This window comes from Nicotiana tomentosiformis, chromosome 9, assembly GCF_000390325.3.
Source record: "Nicotiana tomentosiformis chromosome 9, ASM39032v3, whole genome shotgun sequence".
Classification (NCBI taxonomy): domain Eukaryota; kingdom Viridiplantae; phylum Streptophyta; class Magnoliopsida; order Solanales; family Solanaceae; genus Nicotiana; species Nicotiana tomentosiformis.
The window spans coordinates 21,364,965-21,391,398 of record NC_090820.1 but is presented as its reverse complement, the minus strand read 5'-3'; the positions used below and the strand labels follow the sequence as shown (position 1 = coordinate 21,391,398).

The window sequence follows — 26,434 nt, the reverse complement described above, 5'->3', positions numbered from 1 at the left end:
AGCATTATCATGTCATAGCATAAAGAGTAGAACCTGCAAATCGGTTTCAATAAGTAACGGACTATAATTATAAGAGAGAGAAAGTTGCAAGTCTAATAGTAATGCCATAAGTTCAACTTCAATAGCGGAAGAGAAAAGTAGAGGCAAAGTGTAACCAAAAACCCAACTACCATTAGTAGTACGGAAAATACCAGCTGCAACCGCTTGATTGTTATGACTATAGAATACGCCATCAGTATTAAGCTTAAAAGTAGTGGTGACGAAAGGGTGCCATTTGATATATTGAGTGTGGGAAGGGGGTGGGGGCATAGAGGAGAGGTTGAGGAATTCAATGAGATGAAAAATATTATTATTGTGAGTTAACCAAATGTGTCAAAGGGTGAAAGGTACAAAGGAGGAAGCAGGAACTACAATATCGTGATAGATGAACGAGTCTTGAGAGTGTGTGCACGAGAACTGGAGTCAGTCTTTGAGGGAGCCGGTAAGAGGTTGTATGCCAAAAGTTGACCAAATATGGAAAACCACCAGGCAGTGGAAAAAGATATGGTGTACATTTTCATGTATGTTAGGACATTGGTGATAATTCGAGTTGGGGAAAATGTCGAGAGAAGCAAGATGAGAAGCGGTAGGTAATTTATGAAGCAGAAGTAGCTAAAGAAAGGTTTTGATTTTATTGGGGATATGTAGGTGCCATATCTATTTGAGGCCATTATATTCATGAGAGGTGGAAGAACATGACCGAAGGTAAAGGTGATAAGCAGATTTAGTGGAGAATAGGCCAGTAGAAGTAAGGTTCCAGTATAAAGTATCAGGGCGTGGAGAAGAAGGATTAAAATAGGTATTATGAATGAGTCGTGAAATGTGTAGAGAAAAATTAAAGGATAGTGGAGTAAGTTCCCAGGTAGCATGAGAAATAACATGATCCACCGTGAAGGTAGATTCAAGTTGAGTAAGAGGGCTCTGGATAAGGCTTCGGAGATTGGTATTATTTACAAGCCAATTATCATGCCAAATATTTGTATTAGAGCCCTAACCAATATTCCATTTAATAATAGGTTTTGAAAAATTATGGCCTTTAACAAGACTTTTCCAGATAGAGGAGGATCCCCGCTTAGGGAGTAGATCATGGTTGGGGAAGTGATACTTAGCTCAAAGAATTTTAGCCCATAGATGATTAGGATTGCATAGATATATCCAAGCTAAACTAGACATATGAGCAATAATTTTTTTTCTTTAGTTTTTTGGAGGCCCAAACTGCCTCTATGGCGAGGTAGAATAACAATATGCCAATTAACAAGGTGAAACTTTTTTTGGGTAGCAGTAGAGCCCCAAGGAAATTGCACTGAATCTTATCACTGTTATGAATGATTTTCGGAGGTAATAGATTGTGTTGTGGGGGTGCTTATTGGGAGGATCAAGTGATTATTTACGCTTAACGATTAGGCTTATCGGTTATCGGTTTATGAATGTAGTAATTCGCTAACCATCTAATAAGACATCGAACACATTGGTATCAGATTAATGATTAGCGAGTGGTTTATCGACTAACCCAAATAGACAATGAAAGAGAAGTAGAGAACCAAAAAAATTGTCATTTCCCACATAAATCATGTGCTAGATTATAAAGATAATTTTTTTATCCCACCATTTGATTTCTTTTTGGCAATTACAACTAGCTCAACCATAAAAAACTAAGCATTATTCCAACCAATCGGGTAAGTGTTGGTAACTGAAGTTTAATATGTCAGAAAACTGGTTTGAATCACCAACATTTGAACTCAAGTTGTCTACATATATCATCTATCATTGTTGTGTCTTCTCCCTTTTAGCTAATAAGCCCAACTATAAAAAATAAATAGAGGAGAAAGTCCTTGATATATTTATGATATCTCTCTTTCCACTTAAACTAACTATGAGGGAATATCATATTTAGCTTGCAAAGTCAAACTCGTGTAATTATCTCCCTGCCTTCTTAATTGATAAGTTAATCTCCTGAATGATCTTGCCTAATGCACAGTTCCAGAAGGAGCTGAGTTGAATTTGAAGTGAATTCAGAATCCACTCCATCTTCTAGGCCAAATATTCATCACACAAATTTGTCATTGCCATGGTTGACTACTAACAAGAATTAGCAAAAAAAAAATGCTAACAAAAACAACATAACTGGTAGTAGACATGAACTAGTTCATATCAAATAAACACTCACAAACACTTACCCATATCAAATAAACACCGACAAACAGATTTGGTAAAAGTATAAATATAAAAATTCTTAACGGTTTATCCGATAAAGAAATTGAGTAATCTGCCCCAAACCATTAAGTCGTTACTTGTAAAATTTTAATACGTTCACTAACTGTTACCCCGATAACCCGATACCAATAAGTTAATAAGCCATTTTTTAGTTCGATTAACGGTTACGGTTCAGTTTTAAATAGTCTCGTTGTGTTGCATGACATAGTTGGAAGTGGAGGCCAAAACCGTCTGGATGAGAGTTTTACGACCAACTAGAGTAAGGAATTTAGTTTTCGAGCCTTGTAAGCACTTATTCATACGGTCAAGCAAATATTGATAATCAGAGATCTTGGGTTGGAGATTGGTAATAGGAAGGCCAAGATATTTGCCTACAGTGTTGGAAATGTGCATCTTAAGTATATACGAGATTTGATGTTTGAGAGGGGTGACATTATCGGGGGAGAAATAAATGTTGAATTTCAAATGATTAATCTTTTGACCAGCAGAGATGCTAACTTTTTGGAGAACATTATTGATAGTAGTGGCATTTTTAGTATCAGCTTTAGCAAAGAGGATAAGATCGTCGGCAAAAAGAAAATGTGAAAGCGGTGGACCATGGCAGGATAGTTTGATTGGATCCCAAGTGTTGTCATCTATGGAAAGTTGTAAGAGGCGAGAGAAAGTTTCCATACAAACAATGAAATATAAGGTAATAATGGATTGCCTTGACGAATGCCCCGTGTTGGGAAAAAAATGGAAGGTTTGCCATTAATAAGTATGGCAAAGGAAGAGGAAGTGATGTAGTACATAATAAGTTTAATTAAGGAGGAAAGTTGACGATGCAGAGAGAGTAATAAATAAAAGACCATTCAAGGCGATCAAAAGCTTTTTCAAGATCAATTTTGAGAAGCATATGGCCATGTTTGCCCATTTTTTTATTTAAAAGTATGTACAACTTCTTGAACAATAATAACATTGTTAGCTGTACGACGACTCGGGATAAAACTACTCTGATAAGGATTGATGAGGATGTTTAAATGAGGGAGTATACGATTAATAATAATTTTTGTAATAGTATTGCAAAGACCAATAGAACGGTATCGAATGATTCGTTCTGGATTTTTTACCTTGGATATTAAGGTAACATAAGTCTAATTAATTTCGGGGGGGGGGACGGGGACGAACTTGTATGAAAAGTGTCAAAACAGATGTGTTCAATGGCATTGGCCGTACCATTCCAGTATTTTTGAAAAAAGATAGGATGGAAGTCATCTGGACCGGGGGCCTTGGGAGGTTTAAAGGAATGAGTAGCAGTGTAAATTTAAGCATAGAAGAAATATGTATCGCTAATGTGCAGGAAACATCAAAGGACAAGGCCGTCAGAACAAGTAGTGGTGGCTGGTTTAAGCTAAGGAGAAGATTAGTTGTGTAAATATTATGAAAATGGGCCATGATAGTGTGAGTGATAGAAGCAGGATCAAATTACCCACGGAGTGGTTAAGACCAAGAAATCTATTTTTACGGCGTCGATGGACAATTGATAGATGAAATTGTTTTGTATTAGCATCTCCATCATGAAGATATTGAATTCTAGGGTTAAGTATTCAGAAATCTTTCTCATTTTTTAAAAACAAGTTAAATTCTTGAATAATGTTATTTTATAAAGTAAGATAAAAATCATTTTTATGTTGGGGATCCAAACGTTGAAGCCGAGCAATACTTGACACTAATATATATTGTTTTACGAAAGATATTGCCAAAATAATTATGGTTACAGCTTTGGATAACGTCCGTAAAGTGTTTAACCGTCGGCAAGTAGTCTCACATGTGAGGATCCCCATATAAAGTGTACTATAGGAGTGAATCTCGGCTGTGTAAGCCACATAGTTTTAAATTTAAATTTGGAGGATGAGCGCGTGGTAGCACGTGTAAGATTTAATAGAAGAGAAAAGTGATCGGAGTACGTGTGTGGAGGGTGTAGTACGGAACAATCTTGGAAAATATGAAGCCAGTCAAAGTTAGCCAAACAACGATCTAAATATTCCATAACGAGCATATGCGTAAATTGTCTATTATTAGTCCAAGTAAAGCGTGAACTAGTGAAACCTAAATCATGCATGCCGAGATGATGAAGACAATCTAAAAAAGCAGGAATACAAGTAATATTAACTAGGTTACCTCCAATTTTTTTGAAAGTATTAAGAACCTCATTAAAATCCCCGCAAATAAGCAGGGAGTATGGTTGGGATCATGAAAAGCATTCAAGTTATGCCAGAGGCGCAATCGATTATTTAAACATATGCTAGCATATATAACCGAAAAACTCTATGCAGGTGATAAGGGACTTACCTTCACAGTTACATGGATTTCCTAATCAGTGACAATAAGTGGTTCAACCTCAACTTTGTCGGCCTTCCAATGCAAAACAATGCCACGAAAGAAGCCATTTGCTCTAACTTCTAAAAGATAACTAAATACAAGCTCATCCATAAGAGACTAATGATCATATAAACGAGTTTCAGTAAGAGCCAACACAGAAGGATTATTCTACTATAAGACATCTTTGAGATTGCGTTTGAAGGCGGGGTTTCCCGCTCCTATACAGTTCCAAAAGTATGAATTTCATGGGCCTAGCAGCTGGGACCATGGAGCTCTCCCATGGTAGGAAAGACATGGCAAGATGTGCTGTCATAGGGTGTGCCTCCCTGTCCATGGTCGGCATATGAAGCTGCGTGTTGGGTTGACGCACAATTTGATCATCCTCCTCTAGTGGTGATGCCTCGAGGTTGGTGAGGAAAATTAGGACATACTTCTCCATCATGATCTCCGACCGGGCTCGAAGATTGAAGGATACTTCTTTGACTTCCCCGTGTCCCTGCAAAAAAAATCTTTCTTTCTAGATTTTTTAGAAGCATTACTGTCAAAGAAGTCGTGAGTGGGAAAAATTCTAGGTCTATCACGAGGGTGTTTGGTGGCTGTGATTCTGGGTTGTGTGGATGGTTATTGGGTGAAGAGGATGATAGCCATGGATGAATGAGAGTTCTGTCGAGATTTTCTAGAAGAAGGTAATCGTCGATGTGGTGTGAAGGTGTTTGAGGTGGTGGAGGAGACAAATTGAGTGAGTTGGTCAGTTGGTGTGAGAGAGAGATAGGCAGAAGAGTAGATATGTTCAGCTCTTGTTGGATTGAGGTGAGTTTATTGGAGAGTTAGAGTGTGGAGAGTTTCCGCGTTTGAAGCATATGAAGGATGTTCATATTTTGAAGGATGAGCTGATGTAAGGAATGTACTTCGTTTGGCTGAGTCATCTAGGATTGGGAGATTGAGAAATGGGGGAGCAGATTATGTGGGTCGAGTTGGTAGAAGGGTTGATAATGGGATAATTGTGGTTGACTTTGTTATCAAGGGTAATACGTCGGGGTCGTGGTTGGGTTGTACATGAGATATTAGGGGATATTGGTAAACAATATAGTGGATGGTTAGTTGATGAGGCATTTGTGAGTAAGGGGCTCGTATGTGGGATGCTAGTGATGGTGATGGAAGTGGGGACAAGTCCATGGAGGACTAGAGTACCTGTCTGCATGGTGGTAAGGAAATCTCGGCATTATTAAGAGAGGGTATGGAAGAAGCATATGAAGTTAAGTGATGAGGAGGATTTATAGAAGAATGGTCATTATATAGAGGCGTTGGGCTTGTAGAGGGTTGTGTGGGAACATTTTCAAGGAATTATTTTATTGCATGAACCGTGGAAATTGAATTTGTGCATGGAAATGAGTGAGCATTATTTTTTTCCGACAATTGTTGAGGAGTGTAAAATGTAGGTAGCATAGCTTGTACAATTGTCGCATGTAAGGAACACGTGATAAATAATGTAGTTGAATCGAGCTCCTTCACAACATCATCGGTAGAAGGAGAAGGAGTATCCACATAGAGAGAAGTGGTGTAGAATAGTTAGTGGGGTCAGAAACATGGGTCTCTGGTGAAATGAAATGATTGTGTTGGTGTCTCTCTTGTTTTTTCCTGAGTTTACCTTGTATGGGAGAGATTAGAGCAGAGAGACTTAGAGGGAGTGCGGTGAATACCATGGGCGATGACATGGTTATAGTAGTGATGGGAATTTGGCTGTGGACATTAAGAACATAGAATGAATTACTTGTAGGGATAATAGGAGGAATTGTTGGGTCTGAGTTGGAGTGAATTGCTAATGTGGAATTTGGGGAAAGTAAGTTCAAGCTAGTATGAGAAATATTGTAATGTGGTAGCAGAGGAGTGAAGTCCAGGTCAACAGGGCTACTAGTACTAGGGTGAAACACATTGGGGTAACATGGTGAGGCGGGAACTATACGTGGAGGGAGGAAAAGTAGGTAAAGGTGGTGACATGTCTGAGGAAGAGGGATCATGGCATTGAGATGTAGAGTAAGGCAAGATTTTGATGGCGGGCGGCGAGGGCATGGTGGGGGTAATGCGGACAGACTGTAAATGGCCAAGTCATCCATAAAGGGAACACATGGGGGTGGTATTTTCATAAGGGATAATTTGCAAATGATGGCCAATGAGGATTTCCTTTGGCAATGGCTTCCCAAGTGAAGCAAGGATACATAAGCACGCATAGCGGCCACGACTAGTCAGAACAAGGCAATTATAAATTTTCAAGAGAGTTCCAAGCACACTGCCTACCCGCTTGAGAATTTCCACATCATAGCATTCAATTGGAAGTTCCAGCAGACGGATCCAACTTGCGGAGTAGTTGTTAGTATCATCAGTAATCGAGAATTTCGACGTCCAGTTGCGCACGGTAATATATTGGGATCCAATGAACCATGGTCTATTGTGTAAAATATTATTGTAATTATGAAGTTGAGTGAATCGGATGAGATAATAGTCATTGCCAAGATCAATGAGGTTAAAAGTTTCAGAGGGTTGCCAGAGAGTTTGAAGTTTAATTTTGAGAAAGTGATAGCCTAATTTACAGCCTAATGGTTTGATAATAATAGCTTGGTTCCAGGTGTTATATAAGCGATGTTTGTCTTCAGTGGTAATAAGAACAAAGTGTGGATAATTGGATGGATTATCTTTTTCATCAGTTAAATTAAGGTGTTGAAAGGTTTGAGTAAGGGATTGATAGGTGCAGCCATAAAGATCATTTTTGAGTTGGATTAGTTTATCTTGGTAAGTGGAAGTATCAGGACCAATATTCATTGCAGGAATATCATGCTTCAATAAAGCAACTGCTTCTGCATTCAAGTCACTGTCGGTGGATGCTGTCATTTAAGAAAAATATTTAATAGTTTTAGTTATAAAATCATTAGTATGTTTGATCTAATATCAATTTTTTAAGAAGGGGTTGATTTAGGGCAAGCCAAATAGCTTTATGTGCATGGATCATTTCTCTCTTGGCGCATGATACTAACGTGCGCCTCCAATTGGGAAGAGAGTGCGTGTTCCATCACATAAGGAAATCATGGCGGCATCCTCTTCGCAATTTTAGTGAGGCCAGAAAGTAACTCCAAGTATAACTGAAACTCAGCTAATTGAAAACCAAATTGGATAAAAAATCAATGAAATAGTAACACAAAAAACAACAGAGGGGAAAAGTCAAATTTTGAAAGCACAACAATAATGGAATGAAATCATGCAGAGCTCGATTAGTAGAGAGAAAAGTACATCAAGTAGCAGTGGGAAGAAATCATGGGCTGATGAAGTCGAAGAGGAGGAAAACTCAGTAGCTAAGGCATCGATATGGGACAATTTTGATATTTCAAAAATCTCAAATTCAGATTTTAAATTGGAATATGTGGCACCTAAATTGTATGGTGAGTCTCCTATTGTTGAACTCGCATTAAAGGATATTGAAACTGAAGTAGAATACTAGATAAATATTGTTGTATGCTATGTTCTGGGTGCTTACCCTCCATTTGCAGTGATTAAAGGGTTCATCCAAAGGCTTTGGGTAAAATATGGACTGAATAAATAGTTATGCTGAAAAATGGAATTATCCTTGTCATATTTGATAGTGAGCTGGGTAAAAATGAAGTAGTACAAGGTGGAATGTACCATTTTGACAATAAGCCTATCATTGTGGAAGCTTAGAGTCCGGATATAAAATTCACTCGTGAAGAGCTGCACACCGTGCCAATTTGGTTCAAATTCCCAGGATTGGATTTCAAATATTGGAGTGCAAAGGGGTTGAGTAAAATATGTAGCTTAGTGGAAAAACCTCTAATGGTTGATCAGAACACTGAGAAAAAGGTTGTGCTTGGTTTTACAAGACTGCTGGTAGAAGTGAATATGGATGTTGCTCTTCCAGAAGTGGTGATGTTCAGGAATGAGACGGGCAATGTTGTTGAACAAAAAGTCTCATATGATTGGAAGCCCACTCTTTATAAGTTCTGCAATAAGTATGGGCATTCTGAAGAGGTGTGTAGGAAGAAGAATCCTCCAAAACCAGTCAAAAGGAGAATAAGCAACAAAATGATAAGCAGCAGGCAACATGCTCAAAAAATCCTGAGAAGCAGCCTTCTGATTCAATTATTGACAGAGATTTAGTTGTTGGGAAAGGGTCTACTGGTCTAAGTATTCTGCCTAAAGCAAATGGTACTAATGAAGGGAGGATTGCACCTTTTGAAAACAGGGAGAAATTAGCAATTCAGGGATCAACATGTAGTGAAAGGCAACTCGTTTCAGGTACTAAATAAAAGTAGTACTAGTGAACAAGGCAACAACGCAACAGGAGAAAATATGGGAGGCTCGACCATTTCTCATTCACGGAATGGTTAATTACTTAGCATGGAATATCAGGGGCCTAAATACCCTTAATAAGCAGAGGGAGGTGAAGCTCCTCTGCACTGATGTAAGAGCATGTCTGATTAGTCTGTTGGAAACTAAGCTAAAACAAGATAAGGTTCAACAAGTTATAGAAAATTAGTTTAGTGGTTGGAGCTATACTACTAATTTGAACACATAATATAATGGTAAGATTGTTGTGGTTTGGATACTTGACTTCTATAGGGTAACACCTATAAATATGACTGCATAGGTGTTGTCATGTGAGGTGTACTATATTCCCCTTCAGGTTACATTTGGAGTGTCCTTTGTGTATGTTTTTAACACTAAGGGGAAAAAAGAGGATTGTGGGAGTATATTGAGAACCAACGGGTAGGTTGCATAAGGCCATAGTTAGGTTATTGGTGATTTCAACTCCGTGTTAACTATGGAGGATAGAATAGAAGGAAATCCTGTTACATGGGTTGAAGTAGTGGATTTTAATAATTGTATAAAAGTGTGTGGTATGATAGAATTATATAATCAAGGGTATAGGTATTCATGGAATAATAGACATACTGATCAAATGATCTATTCAAAGATAGATTGGGCATTCATCAATAGTGAATGGCTTGATTCAATGCCTAGTTGGAAAGAAGAGGATTGTGGGAGTATCTTGAGAACCAACATACTAGGGCCGTGGTTGGTTATTGGTGATTTCAACTCTATGTTAACTATGGAGGATAAAATAGGAGGAAATCATGTTTCATGGGCTGAAGTAGTGGATTTAAATAATTGTATAGAAATGTGTGGTCTGATAGAATTACCTAATCAAAAGTATATGTATTCATGAAATGATAGACATAGTGATTAAAGGATCTATTCAAAGATAGATTGTGTACTCATCAACAGTGAATGGATTGATTCAATGCCTGATTGCAAAACAATATTTCTTCCTTAAGTTATTAGTGATCGTTGTCCAGTGAAAGTTGTGTTGAACAATGAGAGACCTAGTGGTAGGAAATCTTTCAAGTTTTACAATGTATAGACTCAACATCCACAATTCCTGGAGCAGGTTGGGAGGGGTTGGGATATAGAGATTGACAGATGCAAGATGCTAAGAGTGGTGAGAAAATTGAAGCAATTAAAGAAAGTTTTGTGAGGCTTTAAAAAACACTTCCCCAAGAACATTGAATTTGAAGCCAAGGAGGATAGGGATGCTTTATTACAAGTCCAAAAGTAGTTACAACAAAATCCAATATATCTAAACTTGCAGCAGGAAGAGCATCAGAAGTACCAAAAGTTCAGGCACTCCTCTTATTTAGCTGGGGTCTATTTGCAACAAAAAAGTAAAGCAACATGGATAAAGTTAGGGGATGATAATACAAGATACTTTTATTCAGTCATTAAACATCAAAGACTCTATCAGGCAATTACTCAATTGAAGGATGAACATGATGTTTGGCAGACAGATCCAGAGAGTATAACTCGGGTATTTGTCACATACTATGAAGAAATATTGGGAAAGAAACCAAGTAGTAGAACTAAAGCAACTGAAGCATTCATAAAAATGGATATGTTTTAACAACTACACAGTAGGTGGACCTTTTGAAATCATTTGAAAGGAAAGAGGTGAAAGCTGCTATGATCCAAATTAACAGTAATAAGAGCCAGGTCTTGATAGATATGGTAGTGGCTTCTTTAAGTCAGTTTGACCTATTATAGGGGGAAAGGTTACTAATGCAGTTCGGGAGTTTTTCAATAATGGAAAGTTATTGAATCATTTGAATTCAACTAATATTGCACTGATTCCTAAACTAAACAACCTAGAGTATGCAAGCCAATTCGGGCCAATATCCTGTTGCAATGTATTGTACAAGTGAATTTTAAAGATGTTGTGTAGCAGATTGAAAGTGGCTCTTCAACTTTTGGTAGCAGATAACCAATCAACATTTGTGTCTGGCAGATCTATGCTGCATAATGTTCTTATTTGTCATGATATATTAAGGCACTATAATAGGAAGACTACTCCTAGGTGCCTTATAAAAATATATCTAAGGAAAGCATATGACACGGTAAATTAAAAATTCTTAGATGAAGTCATGATTGACTAACTATGGCTTTCCAACCAAATTCACAGAATTAATTATGGCATGTGTAACCTCTACTAAGTTCTCTATAAATGTCAATGGAGAAAGTCATATTTTTTTAGGGGAAAAGGGGTGTTTCACAAGCTGATCCCATTTCACCCCTATTATTTATTCTTGTTATGGAATATCTGTCCAGGACATTGGGAAGTATGTGTGCTCTACCAGATTTCAAATTTCATCCTATGTGCAAGCAACTGAAGCTAGCACATCTAGTATTAGCTGATGATCTCATGGTGTTTTACAAGAGGAAAACTGGTTGAGTGAATAGAGTCATAAAGGCTCTGGCACATTTCAGTAGTGTATTAGGATTGGTGGCCAATATGGACAAATCTAGCCTATTTATGGCAGGCATTGATGATCAAATGAAGGAAACTCTTCTAAGTAATACATGTTTCTCCCTAGGTACTTTTCCTATAAGGTACCTTGGTTTACCACTTTCATCTAAGAATGGAGCAAGTTGGATTGTTATCAGCTTGTTGAGAAGATAACCAGCAAAATCAAATTCAACTATGCTAAGCAGTTGTCTTATGCAGAGAAGCTTTAGGTGGTTATTGCAGTGTTATTCTCAATTCATAGCTTCTGAGAGGCAGTCTTTATACTACCTCAAAGTATTATAAATGAAAATTGACAAGAAGTGTAGAGAGTAGTTGTGGGGTGGCTCAGGTGAGAAGAAGAAGCTTTCACTAGTAGCTTGGGAGAAAGTGTTTCTGCCAAAGAAGTATGGAGATCTCAACATTAAAAGTTGTAGGGAATAGAACAAAGCTTATGTTGGGAAGTTACTATGGCAACTATTCATGAAAAAAGACCCTATATGGGTCAAATAGGGGATCTATATGAAGTCTGATGTCAATATTTGGACTCATAAGGTTCCACAGGATTGTAGTTGGTATTGGAGAAAACTAAACTCTCTTAAGGAGGAGATGAAGAGCTGGTATCAAGGTGACACCTGTAAGCTGAGTGTCAATGGGAACTACTCTATCACAAGGAGTTATATAGCCATTAAAGGTCCTCACAAGAGATGGCCAACAACTGATCTTCTCTGGAATGCAATAGCTCAACCAAAACATAGGATCATCATGTGGTTAGCTGCTCAAGGAAGACCGCTTACTAAGGCCAGACTAAGTACTCTTCACATACATGTGGATGAAGATAAATGTGCGTTATGTGATAATCAAGAAGTGAAAACAAACCAACACTTGTTTGTGGAGTGTCAATGGTCCAAAGATGTTCGAGACACTCTAATGCACTGGGTAGGAATTCAAATGCAACCGAGAGATATACAAAGAGTTTTGTATACAACTAAAAGGAAGAAATGGCAACTGGTTAAGAAGGAGGTTGTAGCTGCATCATGGGCAGCAATAGTATACCATATTTGGAAGGCCAAGAACTAGAAATTTTCAAGAATATAATTGTAAATGTGGAGAATATTGTAACACAGATAAAAAAGGGTTAGGTGGTAGGATTGACTTTCTCAGACATATTAAGAAAGGGCAGAGATGTAGTGTGATGTAGTGTAGTGATACAAAGTTTGATGTGTAATTAATAATATTCTAATGCCTAATCTAGTGCTATCCAAATCTATATATTATTAAAAGGAGAGGAAAAAACCTCTCCTTAAGCCAAGTGGCATTTTAGAAAAAAATCACATGGTATAAGTAGTTAATAATTAGTTATTTAATTAATAATTATTTATTAGTTATTATTTTTGAATTTAAATATCTATAAAATAAAATATTTTATAATAAAAAATGAAAATTAAAAAAAAATCTATCCATTCAAATTGGAGAGTAATTTCAAGTTAGAGTTTTTAAATCATTTTAAAATAAAAAACTAAAATAAAAAAAAATAAAAAATTTATATCTATCTATATATTATTAAAAGGAGAGGAAAAAATCATCTCTATAAGCCAAGTGGCAGCCTAGAAAAAGGTCACATGGCATAAGTAGTTAATAATTAGTTATTGGTTATTATTTTTGAATTTAAATATCTATAAAATAATAAGATAAAATATTTTATAATAAAAAAAGAAAAAATAAATTGTCAATTCAAATTGGAAAGTAGTTTCAAGTTGGAGTTTTAAAATTATTTTAAAATAAAAAACTAAAATTAAAAAAAAATCTATATATTATTAAAAGGAGAGGAAAAAGCCCTCTCCTTAAGCCAAGTGACAACCTAGAAAAAAGCCACATGGCATAAGTAGTTAATAATTATTTATTGATTATTATTTTTAAATTTAAATATCTATAAAATAAAATATTTTATAATAAAAAACGAAAATTAAAAAAAATCTATCCATTCAAATTGGAGAGTAATTTCAAGTTAGAGTTTTTAAATTATTTTAAAATAAAAAACTAAAATTAAAAAAAACAAAAAAATCTATATCTATCTATATATTAAAAGGAGATGCAAAAACCCTCTCCATAAGTCAAGTGACAGTCTAGAAAAAGACCACATAGCATCAGTAGTTAATAATTAGTTTTGGTTATTATTTTTGAATTTAAATATCTATAAAATAATAAGATAAAATATTTTATAATAAAAAATAATTAATAAAAAATTGTCCATTCAAATTGGAAAGTAATTTCAAGTTGGAGTTATAAAATTATTTTAAAATAAAGAACAAAAATTAAAAATAATCTATATATTATTAAAAAGGAGAGGAAAAAGCCCTCCTCTTAAGCCAAGTGGCAACCTAGAAAACATTCACATGGCATAAGTAGTTAATAATTAGTTATTTAGTTAATAATTATTTATTGGTTATTATTTTAAATTTAAATATCTATAAAATAAAATATTTTATAATAAAAAACGAAATTTAAAAAAAATCTATCCATTCAAATTAGAGAGTAATTTCAAGTTAGAGTTTTTAAATTATTTTAAAATAAAAAACTAAATTTAAAAATAATAAAAAATCTATATCTATCTATATATTATTAAAAGGAGAGGAAAAAACCCTCTCAATAAGTCAAGTGACAGCCTAGAAAAAGGCCACATGGCATAAGTAGTTTATAATTAGTTATTGGTTATTGTTTTTGAATTTAAATACCTATAAAATAATAAGATAAAATATTTTATAATAAAAAATCTATATATTATTAAAAGGAGAGGAAAAAGTCCCCTCCTTAAGCTAAGTGGCAACCTAGAAAAAAGTCACATGGCATAAATAATTAATAATTAGTTATTTAGTTAATAATTATTTATTGGTTATTATTTTTGAATTTAAATATCTATAAAATAATATATTTTATAATAAAAAACGAAAATTTAAAAAAATCCATCCATTCAAATTGAAGAGTAATTTCAAGTTAGAGTTTTTCAATCATTTTAAAATAAAAAACTAAAATTAAAAAAAATAAAAATCTATATCTATCTATATATTATTAAAATGAGAGCAAAAAACCTTCTCCATAGGCCAAGTGACAGCCTAGAAAAAGGCCACATGGCATAAGTAGTTAATAACTAGTTATTGGTTATTGTTTTTGAATTTCAATATCTATAAAATAATAAGATAAAATATTTTATAATAAAAAATATAAATTAAAAAAAAATTATCCATTCAAATTGGAAAGTAATTTCAAGTTGGAGTTTTAAAATTATTTTAAAATAAAAAACTAAAATTACAAAAAATAAAAAATTATAAAATAAAAAACCAATTACAAAAAATAAAAAACTTCCAATTTAAAATTTCTTTGTTCTTTAATAATTTTTTTTCTTTTTAAAAATAAAAAGTTTATTTATTCAAAAACTATTATTTAAAATATATAGAATATATATATATATATATATATATATATATATATATATATATATATATATATATATATATATATAAAAGGAAGTAGCATACAAAAATTTAAATTAAGTAATATGCTAATAAAATCTATATATTATTAAAAGAAGAGGAAAAAACTCTCTTCTTAAGCCAAGTGGTTGCCTAGAAAAAAGCCACATGGCATAAGTAATTATTAATAAGTTATTGGTTATTGTTTTTAAATTTAAATATTTATAAAATAATAAGATAAAATATTTTATAATAAAAAACAAAAACTAAAAAAGGTTGTCCATTCAAATTGGAAAGTAGTTTCAAGTTGGAGTTTTTAAATTATTTTAAAATAAAAAACTAAAATTACAAAAAAATACAACACTGCCAATTTAAATTTTCTTTGTTCTTTGATAATTTTTTGTTTTTATTTTTAAAAATAAAAAGTTTATTTATTCAAAAATTATTATTGAAAATATGTATCTTCTATTATACTATAAAAAGAAAGTAGCATACAAAAATTTAAATTAAGTAATATGCTAATAAAAGTTTCTATTAACAATGCAATAATACTAAATATTGAATAATATAATAAAGAAAAATACATAATAAAAAGGTTATACGATGCCTATATAACTCTCATTAATTTAATAGAGATTTTATTCATTAAATTTTATATAATATTATTGAAAATAATAAGATAAAATTTAAAATAAAAAAAATATTTTAAGAGTAATAAAATATATATCTTCTATTATATTATAAAAAGAAAGTAGTAGACAAAAATATTAAACAAAGTAATGTGCTAATAAAAGTTTCTATTAACAATACAATAATACTAAATATTTGATAATATAATAAAGAAAAATACATAACAAAACCATTATTCAATTACTATACAACTCCTTTTAATTTTATAGAGATTTTATTCATTAAAATTCATATAATATTATTAAGAACAATAGGATAAAATTTAAAATTAAAAAATATTTCAAGAGTAATAAAATATATATCTTCTATTATATTATAAAAAGAAAGTGGTAGACAGAAATTTAATTAATATTTTTTAATATTGACCGCGCATCGCGCGAGTACAACTACTAGTAAGGAAGTTAATAAGGAAGTTTTGGGTTTGAGGTACTTTTATATGTGTACTCTTATTGTTTGTTATCAATAGTAATTCACAGTGTTACCAATCTTTTTAAAAGATTTTAGCATATTATTAAAAAAGGATTAATAATTTTAAACATAAAAATATTTGCCTAAAATGTCTTTTATATCTTTTATATGTCTTACTTAATTAACTAAGACACTATTAAATGGCGCACTAGGTGTGAATTTGACAAGAAAATAGAATGCTCTTATTTTTCTAACAAAATGTACTAACATTTTGAATTTAGGTTGGCAAAACAATGCACTAATATTTGAATTTGATAGCATGCAATATTTTTAGAGGGCGAATAAAAGGAGAGAATATTCTACATTTGTATTCACTAAAATCAGAAAAAACACACTCATTTGCATCATTTGCTTTTATGACAATCTTGTCTTCACTTCCACTTATCACTGCCACTTGTCTTCTTCCTAATCACACACAACCCAACTAATAAAAGCTCTCTCTCTATTTCCATTTATTATCTGCACTAACAAAACCATTACATCATCTGTAAATAAATGCAGCTTCTACTTTCAAAAGCTTTCCTTTTTCTACATACAACAAGAACCTTTTCAACAATGGCCATATCTACATCCAGTTCAATTTCTCTTTCTTCAAAACCCCGTCTTAAGGGTGTAATATTTGACATGGACGGAACCCTAACGGTTCCCGTTATTGATTTTCAAGCCATGTATAAAGCTGTTCTTGGTCATGATGAGTACCTTGCCGTTAAATCCAAGAACCCATCTGGCATTGATATTTTGCACCACATTGAAAATTGGAGCCCCGATAAGCAACGTCGGGCTTATGAAATTATTACTGATTTTGAAAAGCAAGGCCAGGATCGCCTCCAAATTATGCCTGGTAATATTTTTTTTGGGGTAAAATTTGAGTTTTTTATTTATTTATTATACATGTCGATTAATTGTTTTTTGTTTGCTTGTTGGTGTTTTGGGTTTTTTTATTTTGGTGCAGGTGCTACTGAACTTTGCAGTTTTCTTGATTCTAAGAATATTAGGTAAGATTTATGAGCTAGTTTGTTTTATACCTGCATGAAATATAATGATTTCAGTTAGTATCCAGTATCAGTGGCGGTATATTATTATATATTAACTCGAGATTGCTTTAGAAAACCATGAACTTCAAATCCTGGTTCGGTCTCAGTATGGTGGATGCCTACCAATTTCTTGAACTCATAATAGCCTATGAATAAGCGATCGTCGAGATTGAGGAAGCTATTTTAGTTTAGTAATGATTCAAATGGATCAATAACAATAAAAAGTTGTTCAAATAGGAATTTGAAGTTGAAGGTTCACCCAACTGTAGATTCATTTGTTATTTGTTTTCATGGGGAGAAAGGGGGGGGGGGGGATTCTTCAGAGTAGGGGAATAGAAAGGGGAGGGTCGGGCGAGAAGTAATGTTGCACCTTAAGGATGGAAAGGGAGCTCCAAATTAACTTATCATTTATGATGTTATGTTCCTTGTGAGCTATGAGAGCTTTTCTCTTCTTTGTTTCTTTTCATTATTTAGTTCCCCATTAACCACTTTGAGCATTTTCCTATTTCAGAGTAGTTATTTGCCCTTCTGTTTAGTAGTGTCTATGTCATGGCCTAAGATATAATGTGCCTAGTTTTGCTTGCTCAATCCTTACCTTTTCTTATTCTTTAAAAAGTTTCCGTCTTGAGGTGTGGGTTGTAAGCTAGAGTTCTTCTTGAAAAGACTGTGTTAGGATCGGGAACCCGGGTAGTGCTGAATTTAGCCAAACAACGGTATAATGACAATAACAAAGACAATGGAAGTTGATAACAACGACAATTAAAATAGACAAAGAAGACACAAATTTAACGTGGTTCGGTCAAAGTGACCTACGTCCACAAGCGGAGAGGAGCAATTTACTATAACAATAAGAGTACAAAAGAGAGTACAAAATTAGAGTAAACACTCTAATTAATCCCAAATATCCTAAGAGAATAATCTCACAAGATCACTCCAAAGAAAGGGCTCACACAAGTGCTTCCCAACACTTAACTCTCATACAAAACACTCTTAATAAAGGAAGAAACAAAAATTGAAGACAAGTCTTGTTGGTGTGTAAAAAATGAACTAATGGCCTTCCCTTTTATAGGCAAAAAAGTCTTGGCCTCTTAGGTGTAAAAGAATAGATACAACTTGTGCAAATGATGTCTAACACACAATGCAATATTTTTGGGTCCCAAAGAATATTGCCAACAAAGTCTACACTTTGCAAAGATGCTTATGCTTATGTGAGATGAACTCCATTTGACAAAATAATGGCCATATTACAAATCTCCACCTTGGCCTAATTTTGGATGATATAATAAATTTGCTCCACCTTCTCCGCAAAAGCCCCAACGGGCATATGTCAAAATTTAATGCCATCAAAATCAGACAAATTGTCTGATACCGAAACTGTAGTAGGGCCTATAACAGTGGATCCCAATAAAGTATACAACGAACCAGATCTGTGTGCTTTCATGATCAAACGAGCACCTTGAAAAATTTTCAGAACTCTACCTTCACCAGTGAATTTGCACCCAAGGGATTCTAAAGTGCCTAGAGAGATGAGATTTTTCTTCAACTCAGGAACATATCTAACATCGGTTAGAGTTCTCACCATATCATCGTGCATTCTGACCCGAATTGTACCTTTGCCAATAACGTTACAAGTAACATTGTTACCCAATTGGACAACTCCACCTGCAACTGAATCATATATAGAAAACAAGTCCCTGCTAGGACACATATGATATGAACAACCGGAATCTAAAATCCACTCATTGTCTAATCTGAAACTAGTTTCAGTTGCTAAAAATATAGTTCCCTCAATCTCATCAGTTGCTACACTAGCTTCAGCGGTGTCAGTATTTTTGTTTTCATTTTTTCTTTCTTTGTGCTTTTCTTTATTTTTCAGTTTATAGCATTCAGAGATATTGTGACATTTCTTATGACAATAGCGACACTCTAAATTATTGTATCTGAAATTGGAGTCGGATTTGCCCCTAACAAACAAGCCAACTTCCGCTTGAGTTCCACTAGCTTCCCCAGTAATATCACTATCTATCTGTTCTTTTGATTTTAAGATAGATTTAATATCCTTATAAGAGATATTATCCTTTGCATAAAGCATAGTATCTCTTATATGCTTAAAAGATGGGGGTAGAGAACAAAACAGTAACACGGCTTGATCCTCATCTTTAATTTCAGCATCTATATTACTCAAATCCATAAGAATGGAATCAAAGGTGTCAAGATGAGAGAGAATAGAGGTACCTTCACTCATACGAATTGTATAAAGTTCCTGCTTCAGGTAAAGTCTATTTTCCACCGTCCTCTTCATATATAAGGTTTTCAATTTTTCCCACATGCCTTTAGCTGTGGTTTCTACAGAAACTTCACGTAAAACCTCATTTGAGAGATTTAAAATAATACCTGCTTTTGCCTTTTTGTCTATGATGGCAAACTCCTCGTCCGTCATTTTATCCGGCTTCTTCTCCTTTCCTTGCAACGCCAAGTCTAAGCCATCCTGAATTAGGATAGCTTCCATCTTTAATTGCCACATTCCGAAGTTTGCTCTTCGGTCAAATTTCTCAACATAGGTCTTTGTTAGAGTCATTTTGGCTATTGAAACTAACCCGGTTAGATCCAGCTCTGATACCAATTTGTTAGGATCGGGAACCCGGGTAGTGCGGAATTTAGCCAAACAATGGTATAATGACAATAACAAAGACAATGGAAATTGATAACAACGACAATTAAAATAGATAAAAAAGACACAAATTTAACGTGGTTCGGTCAAAGTGACCTACGTTCACAAGCGGAGAGGAGCAATTTACTATAACAATAAGAGTACAAAAGAGAGTATAAAATTAGAGTAAACACTCTAATTAATCCCAAATACCCTAAGAGAATAACCTGACAAGATCACTCTAAAGAAAGAGTTCACACAAGTGCTTCCCAACACTTAACTCTCATACAAAACACTCTTAATAAAGGAAGAAAAGAAGAAACAAGAATTGAAGACAAGTCTTGTTGGTGTGTCAAAAATGAACTAATGGCCTTTCCTTTTATAGGCAAAAAAGTCTTGGCCTCTTAGGTGTAAAAGAAGAGATACAACTTGTGCAAATGATGTCCAACACACAATGCAATATTTTTGGGTCCCAAAGAATATTGCCAACAAAGTCTACACTTTGCAAAGATGCTTATGCTTATGTGAGATGGACTCCATTTGACAAAATAATGGCCATATTACAGACTGCTTGAGGATGCAGGCATGCCTTTCTTTTTAGACCAAGAAATCTGGTATTTCCAACTTCAACTCTATGGATCATGGACCTGCTCCTCTGCCCTTCTTCGCTTAAATGCCAGACCTGGTTCAGTAGTCATGATCCTTACTCATGATGTACTCCTACTACACATTCCGCATTGTACCACCTTAGCTAGTGAACCAAAGCCCCGGGTATGAAAATTGACCAGATTTTCTTTTTCATTTTTTCGAGTATTTACAAATTACACTTATTATTCCCCGGGTAGCTTGTTTGGCATTGCTCTCGTGCATAAACTTTTTCTCTCAATTTATTGGCCTTTTAGACTTGTTTTGTATTGTTTTAGGATGCATCACTTATTGTTTTCCTCCTTCTGACTGTCACGAGGATGTAGCCAAATTATATTCCAACTGATAAATCTGTTGTAACAAAATGCTTTCTTTCTTTTGGGATACGTAAGTTGTAACGGAATGCTAAGCTCATGAGATTTTTAAAAATTCTTATACCTGTCAAAGGCATCTTACATTATTTTATGCTCTTCACTGTCGATAGATTCCCGTTGACCACAGTTTTGATCACATAAGAGAAATGACATAATTCAAGTTAAGCTCCAGAAGCCGGATTATCATGACATCTTGATAAATTAGATAGAAGGAAACAGTTCACATTTCTGTGTCAGTGGTACTGGATAGATTTGATGTATGCTTCCCTCCTATTGAAAAGTACTGACATTGACTCATTATACTAGTAGGAGATGTTATTTGATAGTTAGATGTTTCTGGCACTTGGGAAGAAAATAATTTATTGGTTTTGTGATTCTATTTCAGAAGGGGATTAATCACTAGAAATGTCAAAGATGCAGTTGACTTGTTTCATGTACGCTTTGGAGTAAGTTTTTTCTCTTCACTTAAATATATAAAACAATTGTTTTGACACGAGTTATGTTTATATTGTATGCTGGAAGTTAGTGAATAAAGATAACTGGACTTTCCAGAAAACAGAAGAAGAAGAAGAAACTGCTAGATTCTGTAAAGGGATGAAACAAGAATAATCACTGTACAGGAGAAGGAAGAGGAAGAACATGCTAGTTTAAAGGAAAGGCAAATAGGAAAACAAAATGGATATCAAGCTTAATTTTTTCTTCTTCAATCATTAGCACAGTCAGAGGATAATGAACCTGCTAAAAGTCGTGACGGCCAGGATATTTGTGCAGATAGTATGATGGCTAATCTGTAAGTTTTTGTAGTCAAACAGAGAAGAGCTGCTAAACTAGAGGTTGTACGGTTTCCGTCACAATTATGCTGCTCTAAGCTCCAGTGCCATTTGGGGAAGGAGGTAAAGGCAGTTGTTGAGCTAATAAGGAGCATGATATCATGCTCAATTCATTTCGTTACAGGAGCTGCCTTGTGGCTGAACAAAGATTTAAAGGATAATTTAAGAAACCTTTTGTAACATGATGCGGAATTCTATATAGCTGAAACATGTAACAAGAGAAAGAGGAAGAAAAGGTGGACAGTACACTCTTTCTTCTCTTTTAGCAAAATTGGATAAGGAAACTATAAGGACTAAATCTGTAAATGATATTTAAAAGAAAAATAAGACATCATTTTTTCATGAAAAAAACATGCAAACCTATTTAAAAGAAACGGAAATATGCATGGAGTTCCAGTGAATTCAATTTCATCTTGTTTCGTCTTGGGTCCGCTGTAGGTAGCTCACAAGTTATAAACCAATAAATCGAATAGTCATAAGGAACAATCTGCAGACACCATTTACTCCGCAGCTCGTAAATCCATTTTCCTCTTGTATTTTAGTGGTCTTGCAGCAGCAAAACTTTGTAGGACGCTCTTGCATTTCTTTTGAGATGAAAAAATGCTACTTGCCCCCAGGGCCTAGCTTAAGTGGCAAAGGGTGGTGGATTTGTGTCTTAGGTCATAGGTTCAAGCCCCCACACCATGCAAAGCAAAGCCTGCTATTTAAGTGGAGAAGGGTAGAGGGACGGACCCATTATCCACCGAGTTTCGAAGGCTGCGGTTGGTCCAAAGGATCGGCCCCAGACGGATTTCTCGGTCATCAAAAAAAAAAAAAAAAAGGCTACTTTTTGTGATGGAACACCTCTTCCCAGCATTTAGGTAACCATGCACTTTTTGAGATAATAGAATAGTTGGTTGATTCAACTGAGCTTGATTTGGCTTGTCAAACCTCAACTACAGTACTGTGTCTGAGTAGATTATTACTGTACACCATGTAAAATCCTGACAATTAATAGGAAGCTCTTATCACTGCCAGTATGGATGTTCTCAAAGAAGGGTAGTGATATTGTTTACGAGTTTGCATTCTGGATAAGCTGTGCAAACACTGGGAATTTAGGAAAGAAAGCACCTCAAGCCCAAAACTGCACGGATTGAAAGGTAGAAGAAAGGAAATAATACTGAAAAAGTACAATGCCTTCATTACATAGGCTTTATTACTTTAATAAAATTATCCTCCCTGTCTTATGTGTAGCACTTTACTCATTCTTTTAACATTCAGAAGGTCAAGAATGGAGTATGTGATGTGTGGATTAGGTACACGTCACACGTTCGAACCTTGCCCCAAACAAAAGCATGGTATTTAAATGGAGAATGGTAGAGGGGCGGGCCATTATCTACCGATTTCCAAACCGTACGCTGCTAGGCCCCCGAGTTTTCTCGGTTATAAAAAAAAATCAGAAGAAAAAGACCATGCCTTCTAATTTTCTTTTTTCTATCTGCACAGACAAATATTGTGTCTCATTATTTGGAAATATAAGATGGTGTTTTGGATTGGAAAACAGTTTAGGAGAATTTGTCTCGGGTTTGGTTTTCAGAGAACAGTTTAGGGAGAACTAGTCTCGTTCTGAACTGATCATATCTGAGAGGAGGAAATCTAGAATGCATTGTTGTGTCTGAGTCCAAGAGTGAGTGAACAAAATTCTCCTATCCATCCTATTGCTTAGTATCTTTTAGAATTAAAGAATAAAAACTTAAGATCGATTTAGTATCTGTTTTACATCAATAAAATGTTGACTTTACTGATAAAAAAGAATGCAAGAATAAAAACTTATTTGCTTTAATATTCTGGCTCCTTAGAAGCTTGAAGTCTAACTTATTGGGGGGGGGGGGGGGGGGTTAGGCTGGAAGTCTGAGTGAAGTCTTCAGGTGTTTTAATGATGCTTGAAGTGTGAGTGGAGTCTCCAGGTGTTTTACTTATGGATGTAAGTTTTTGAGAAAGGAATGTATGCATTTATTCTGCTTTCTGCTCATTGTTCCGTTTGTTTTTGTACAAAATAGTCATAGGCTGGAGGGAGTTCGAGTTCGAGTCACCCCAAGAGCAAGGTGGGTAGTTCTTGGAGGGAGGGAGCCGAGGGTCTATCGGAAACAGCCTCTCTACCCCAGGGTAGGGATAAGGTCTGCGTAAACACTATCCTCCCCAGACCCCACTAGTGGGATTATACCGGGTTGTTGTTGTAGTCATAGGCTGGATGTATGGAGTGTAGTTCAATTGGTTTACTCTAAAGCAATCAGGTTTCATGTACTTATCAAAAAAAAAAAAAAAGTAATCAGGTTTCATGTCTTTTTATTTGAGAAGGATATTTTATTCGTAACCTGTGCTTTGAGATAGTTCATTTCAATTGTCCTAAGCCACAAAAAAAGGATAAAAGGGCAAAAGGGCTAGTTTTGTTTTGCAATCCTATTTTTTGCAATAAATTTGCTCGTTATTCTCATCTTTGGCTGGCAAATCTTTCCATGTCAGCTGTAATATATCTGTCACCTCAGTTTATGCCGTTCAGACTTAGTTCCCTTGTCCTTATTATGTGTACTATATAAAGTTTAAATTTAGCATCTCTTTTTGATACAGGTAAAATTTTCTCCTGCACTGAGCAGGGAATTTCGTCCTTATAAACCAGATCCAGCTCCATTGCTGCATATTTGTTCAACTTGGGGAGTTCAATCTAATGAAGTGATGATGATTGGGGACAGCCTTAAAGATGATGTGAGTTTCCTCTTAAGCTGACTGCTCCTTTTTCTCTTTCACATCTGCTCTTTTAAATAGGTGATTCAATGCATGTTTCCGAAAGATGACATTTCCCTTCACTTAGCTAGAATAAGTTTCAACTAATTCATATTGGTATTAATTACCATCTTGGTTTGACATAACTTTGTATTTGGTTTATGGGTAGGCAGAATAATGGTCACTTTAAAATAATTGATACTCGAGTTCTTCTTTGTCGATTTCCCTGTTTGATTCGCTTTTAACCTTACTTTATTCCTCGCTGTTCTTAATATACAAGCTTTGGCTCCTACATCTATGTAGTTACTTCTACCCAATTTACTTTCTTGCTCTTGTCATTTAGAGAGTGATGGCTAAAATATCTGCTTTGTGATAAAAAAGAATTATGGGGGTTTGATCACAGGTTGCTTGTGGCAAAAGAGCTGGAGCATTTACTTGCTTGCTCGACGAAACAGGAAGGTATAATGCTCCAGAATATGCAAACGTTGAACACCAACCAGACTATAAGGTGTCTTCTCTTGTTGAGGTTCAGTCACTGTTAGAAAGACATTTTGAGCTGACATCTTGATTTCTCAAATCCTTGGAACCCCTACCTGGCTGAGCAGCGAGATATGGTTTACCTTCGTAAGTCTCCACATCATATTCCTGCACGTATGTTTCTTTAGGCTACTGTAAGCTTATAGTAATTGGATGCAGCTTTGCTCAAGTGAGCTGGATCTTTGAGATGACGACTAGTCGCTTTTCAATCAGGAAAATTGGGAAGATAAGTTTTTGTTTGCTCTTGCTACAACTGGTGAGTTACAAAGGCGATAGTGTTTTATCGACTAACCAGTTTTGTTGGGGTGAATTAGGCAGGAGTCAGGATAGTCATGAGATCGTAAATGTATTTTGAATGTAGTGTTCTTGTCACCTCTTTGCTTACGACTGAAGCTCTAGCAACTTAGGTAGCACAGCTCTCACTCTCCTTTTTCTTCATCAAATTCGAACTATTTTTTTTGTAGTAGCTGAATTTCTTACGAATTAGTGTACTCGTTAATGTATCCCTAATAAGATAGGGGTAAGGTCTACGTATACACTATCCTCTTCATACCCCATTTATGGGACTACACTGGGTTTGTCGTCGTTGTAGTGTACTGGAGAACTCTTGTAAGCCTCTAATGTAATTCCTCAATTTTAGTTTGAGTCTTTTATTTGTCATGCCCATCAGTTGTTTTGTGTGTACATATGGAAGCGTGAGCCTCTATCAGCCCTCATTGGTCATTGGCTTCTAGTTTGTGGCCAACAATAACAACCCAGTATAATTACACGTGTGAGGTGTAGGGAGGGTAGTTTGTGGCCAATGACACTCATTTATACGTACGCGTGTAAATTACTTTGTTCTCAAATATTACTCCTACTTTGTTCCCAAATTTTGGACAAATTCAAACTAAGTTAAGTTTGACTAAAATTTTAAATTTATAGTCAGACCTCACCCCTCTATAACATTCATCTCTGTAATAATATTTTATTATAATTGCCAAGTTTTCTTTGGAATTGATCTTTATTGTTATGTTATATTATAGTAACACTGTGCATCAAGTGCATGAATGTTATTGGGGCGTTGGTCAGCCCAAATGACATCACAAGGAACTCGTAGTGACCATACCGAGTCCTGAAAGTAGTCTTCGGGATATTTGGCTCCTGGATCTTCAACTGATGATAACTTGAACGCAAGTCAATCTTGAAAAACATCTGGCACCATGTAACTGATCAAATAGGGTATCAATACGAGGCAAAGGATACTTGTTCTTCACTGTAACTTTGTTCAACTGGTGATAATCAATACACATGTGCATAAAACCATCATTCTTCTTCACAAACAAGACTGGAGCACCCCAAGGAGACACACTGGGCCGAATGAATCCCTTGTCAAGGAACTCCTGCAAATGCTCCTTTAACTCTTTCAACTCTAGTGGGGCCATACGATATGGAAGAATAGAGATGGGTTGAGTGCCGGTAACAAATCAATACCAAAGTCGATATCCCTATCAGGCGGCATGCCCGAAATATCTGCTGGAA

At 35.0% G+C, this 26,434-nt stretch overlaps 2 protein-coding genes across 2 annotated transcripts; both read left to right on the top strand.

The window, feature by feature from the left end:
- The first annotated feature begins 11,977 nt into the window (after positions 1–11,977).
- On the top strand, positions 11,978–12,535 carry LOC138898464 (uncharacterized). Its single transcript, XM_070184533.1, has one exon. The coding sequence runs from the start codon at positions 11,978–11,980 to the stop codon at positions 12,533–12,535; it is 558 nt and encodes a 185-aa protein (XP_070040634.1).
- Positions 12,536–16,524: 3,989 nt separating this feature from the next.
- On the top strand, positions 16,525–25,577 carry LOC104104707 (haloacid dehalogenase-like hydrolase domain-containing protein At2g33255). The gene is made up of 5 exons (XM_070185841.1): positions 16,525–16,924; positions 17,036–17,078; positions 21,172–21,232; positions 24,224–24,358; positions 24,780–25,577. The coding sequence occupies exons 1-5, from the start codon at positions 16,579–16,581 to the stop codon at positions 24,942–24,944; spliced, it is 750 nt and encodes a 249-aa protein (XP_070041942.1). The 5' UTR covers positions 16,525–16,578; the 3' UTR covers positions 24,945–25,577.
- The last annotated feature ends 857 nt before the right edge of the window (positions 25,578–26,434 follow it).

Excerpts from the sequence above, each read along its gene's own strand:
- LOC138898464 (XM_070184533.1), top strand. The coding sequence starts at position 11,978 with ATGAAGTCTGATGTCAATATTTGGACTCATAAGGTTCCACAGGATTGT.
- LOC104104707 (XM_070185841.1), top strand. The coding sequence starts at position 16,579 with ATGCAGCTTCTACTTTCAAAAGCTTTCCTTTTTCTACATACAACAAGA. Across the intron at positions 16,925-17,035 it reads TCGCCTCCAAATTATGCCTG|GTGCTACTGAACTTTGCAGT; the intron begins GTAATATTTTTT and ends ATTTTGGTGCAG. Across the intron at positions 17,079-21,171 it reads CTTGATTCTAAGAATATTAG|AAGGGGATTAATCACTAGAA; the intron begins GTAAGATTTATG and ends ATTCTATTTCAG.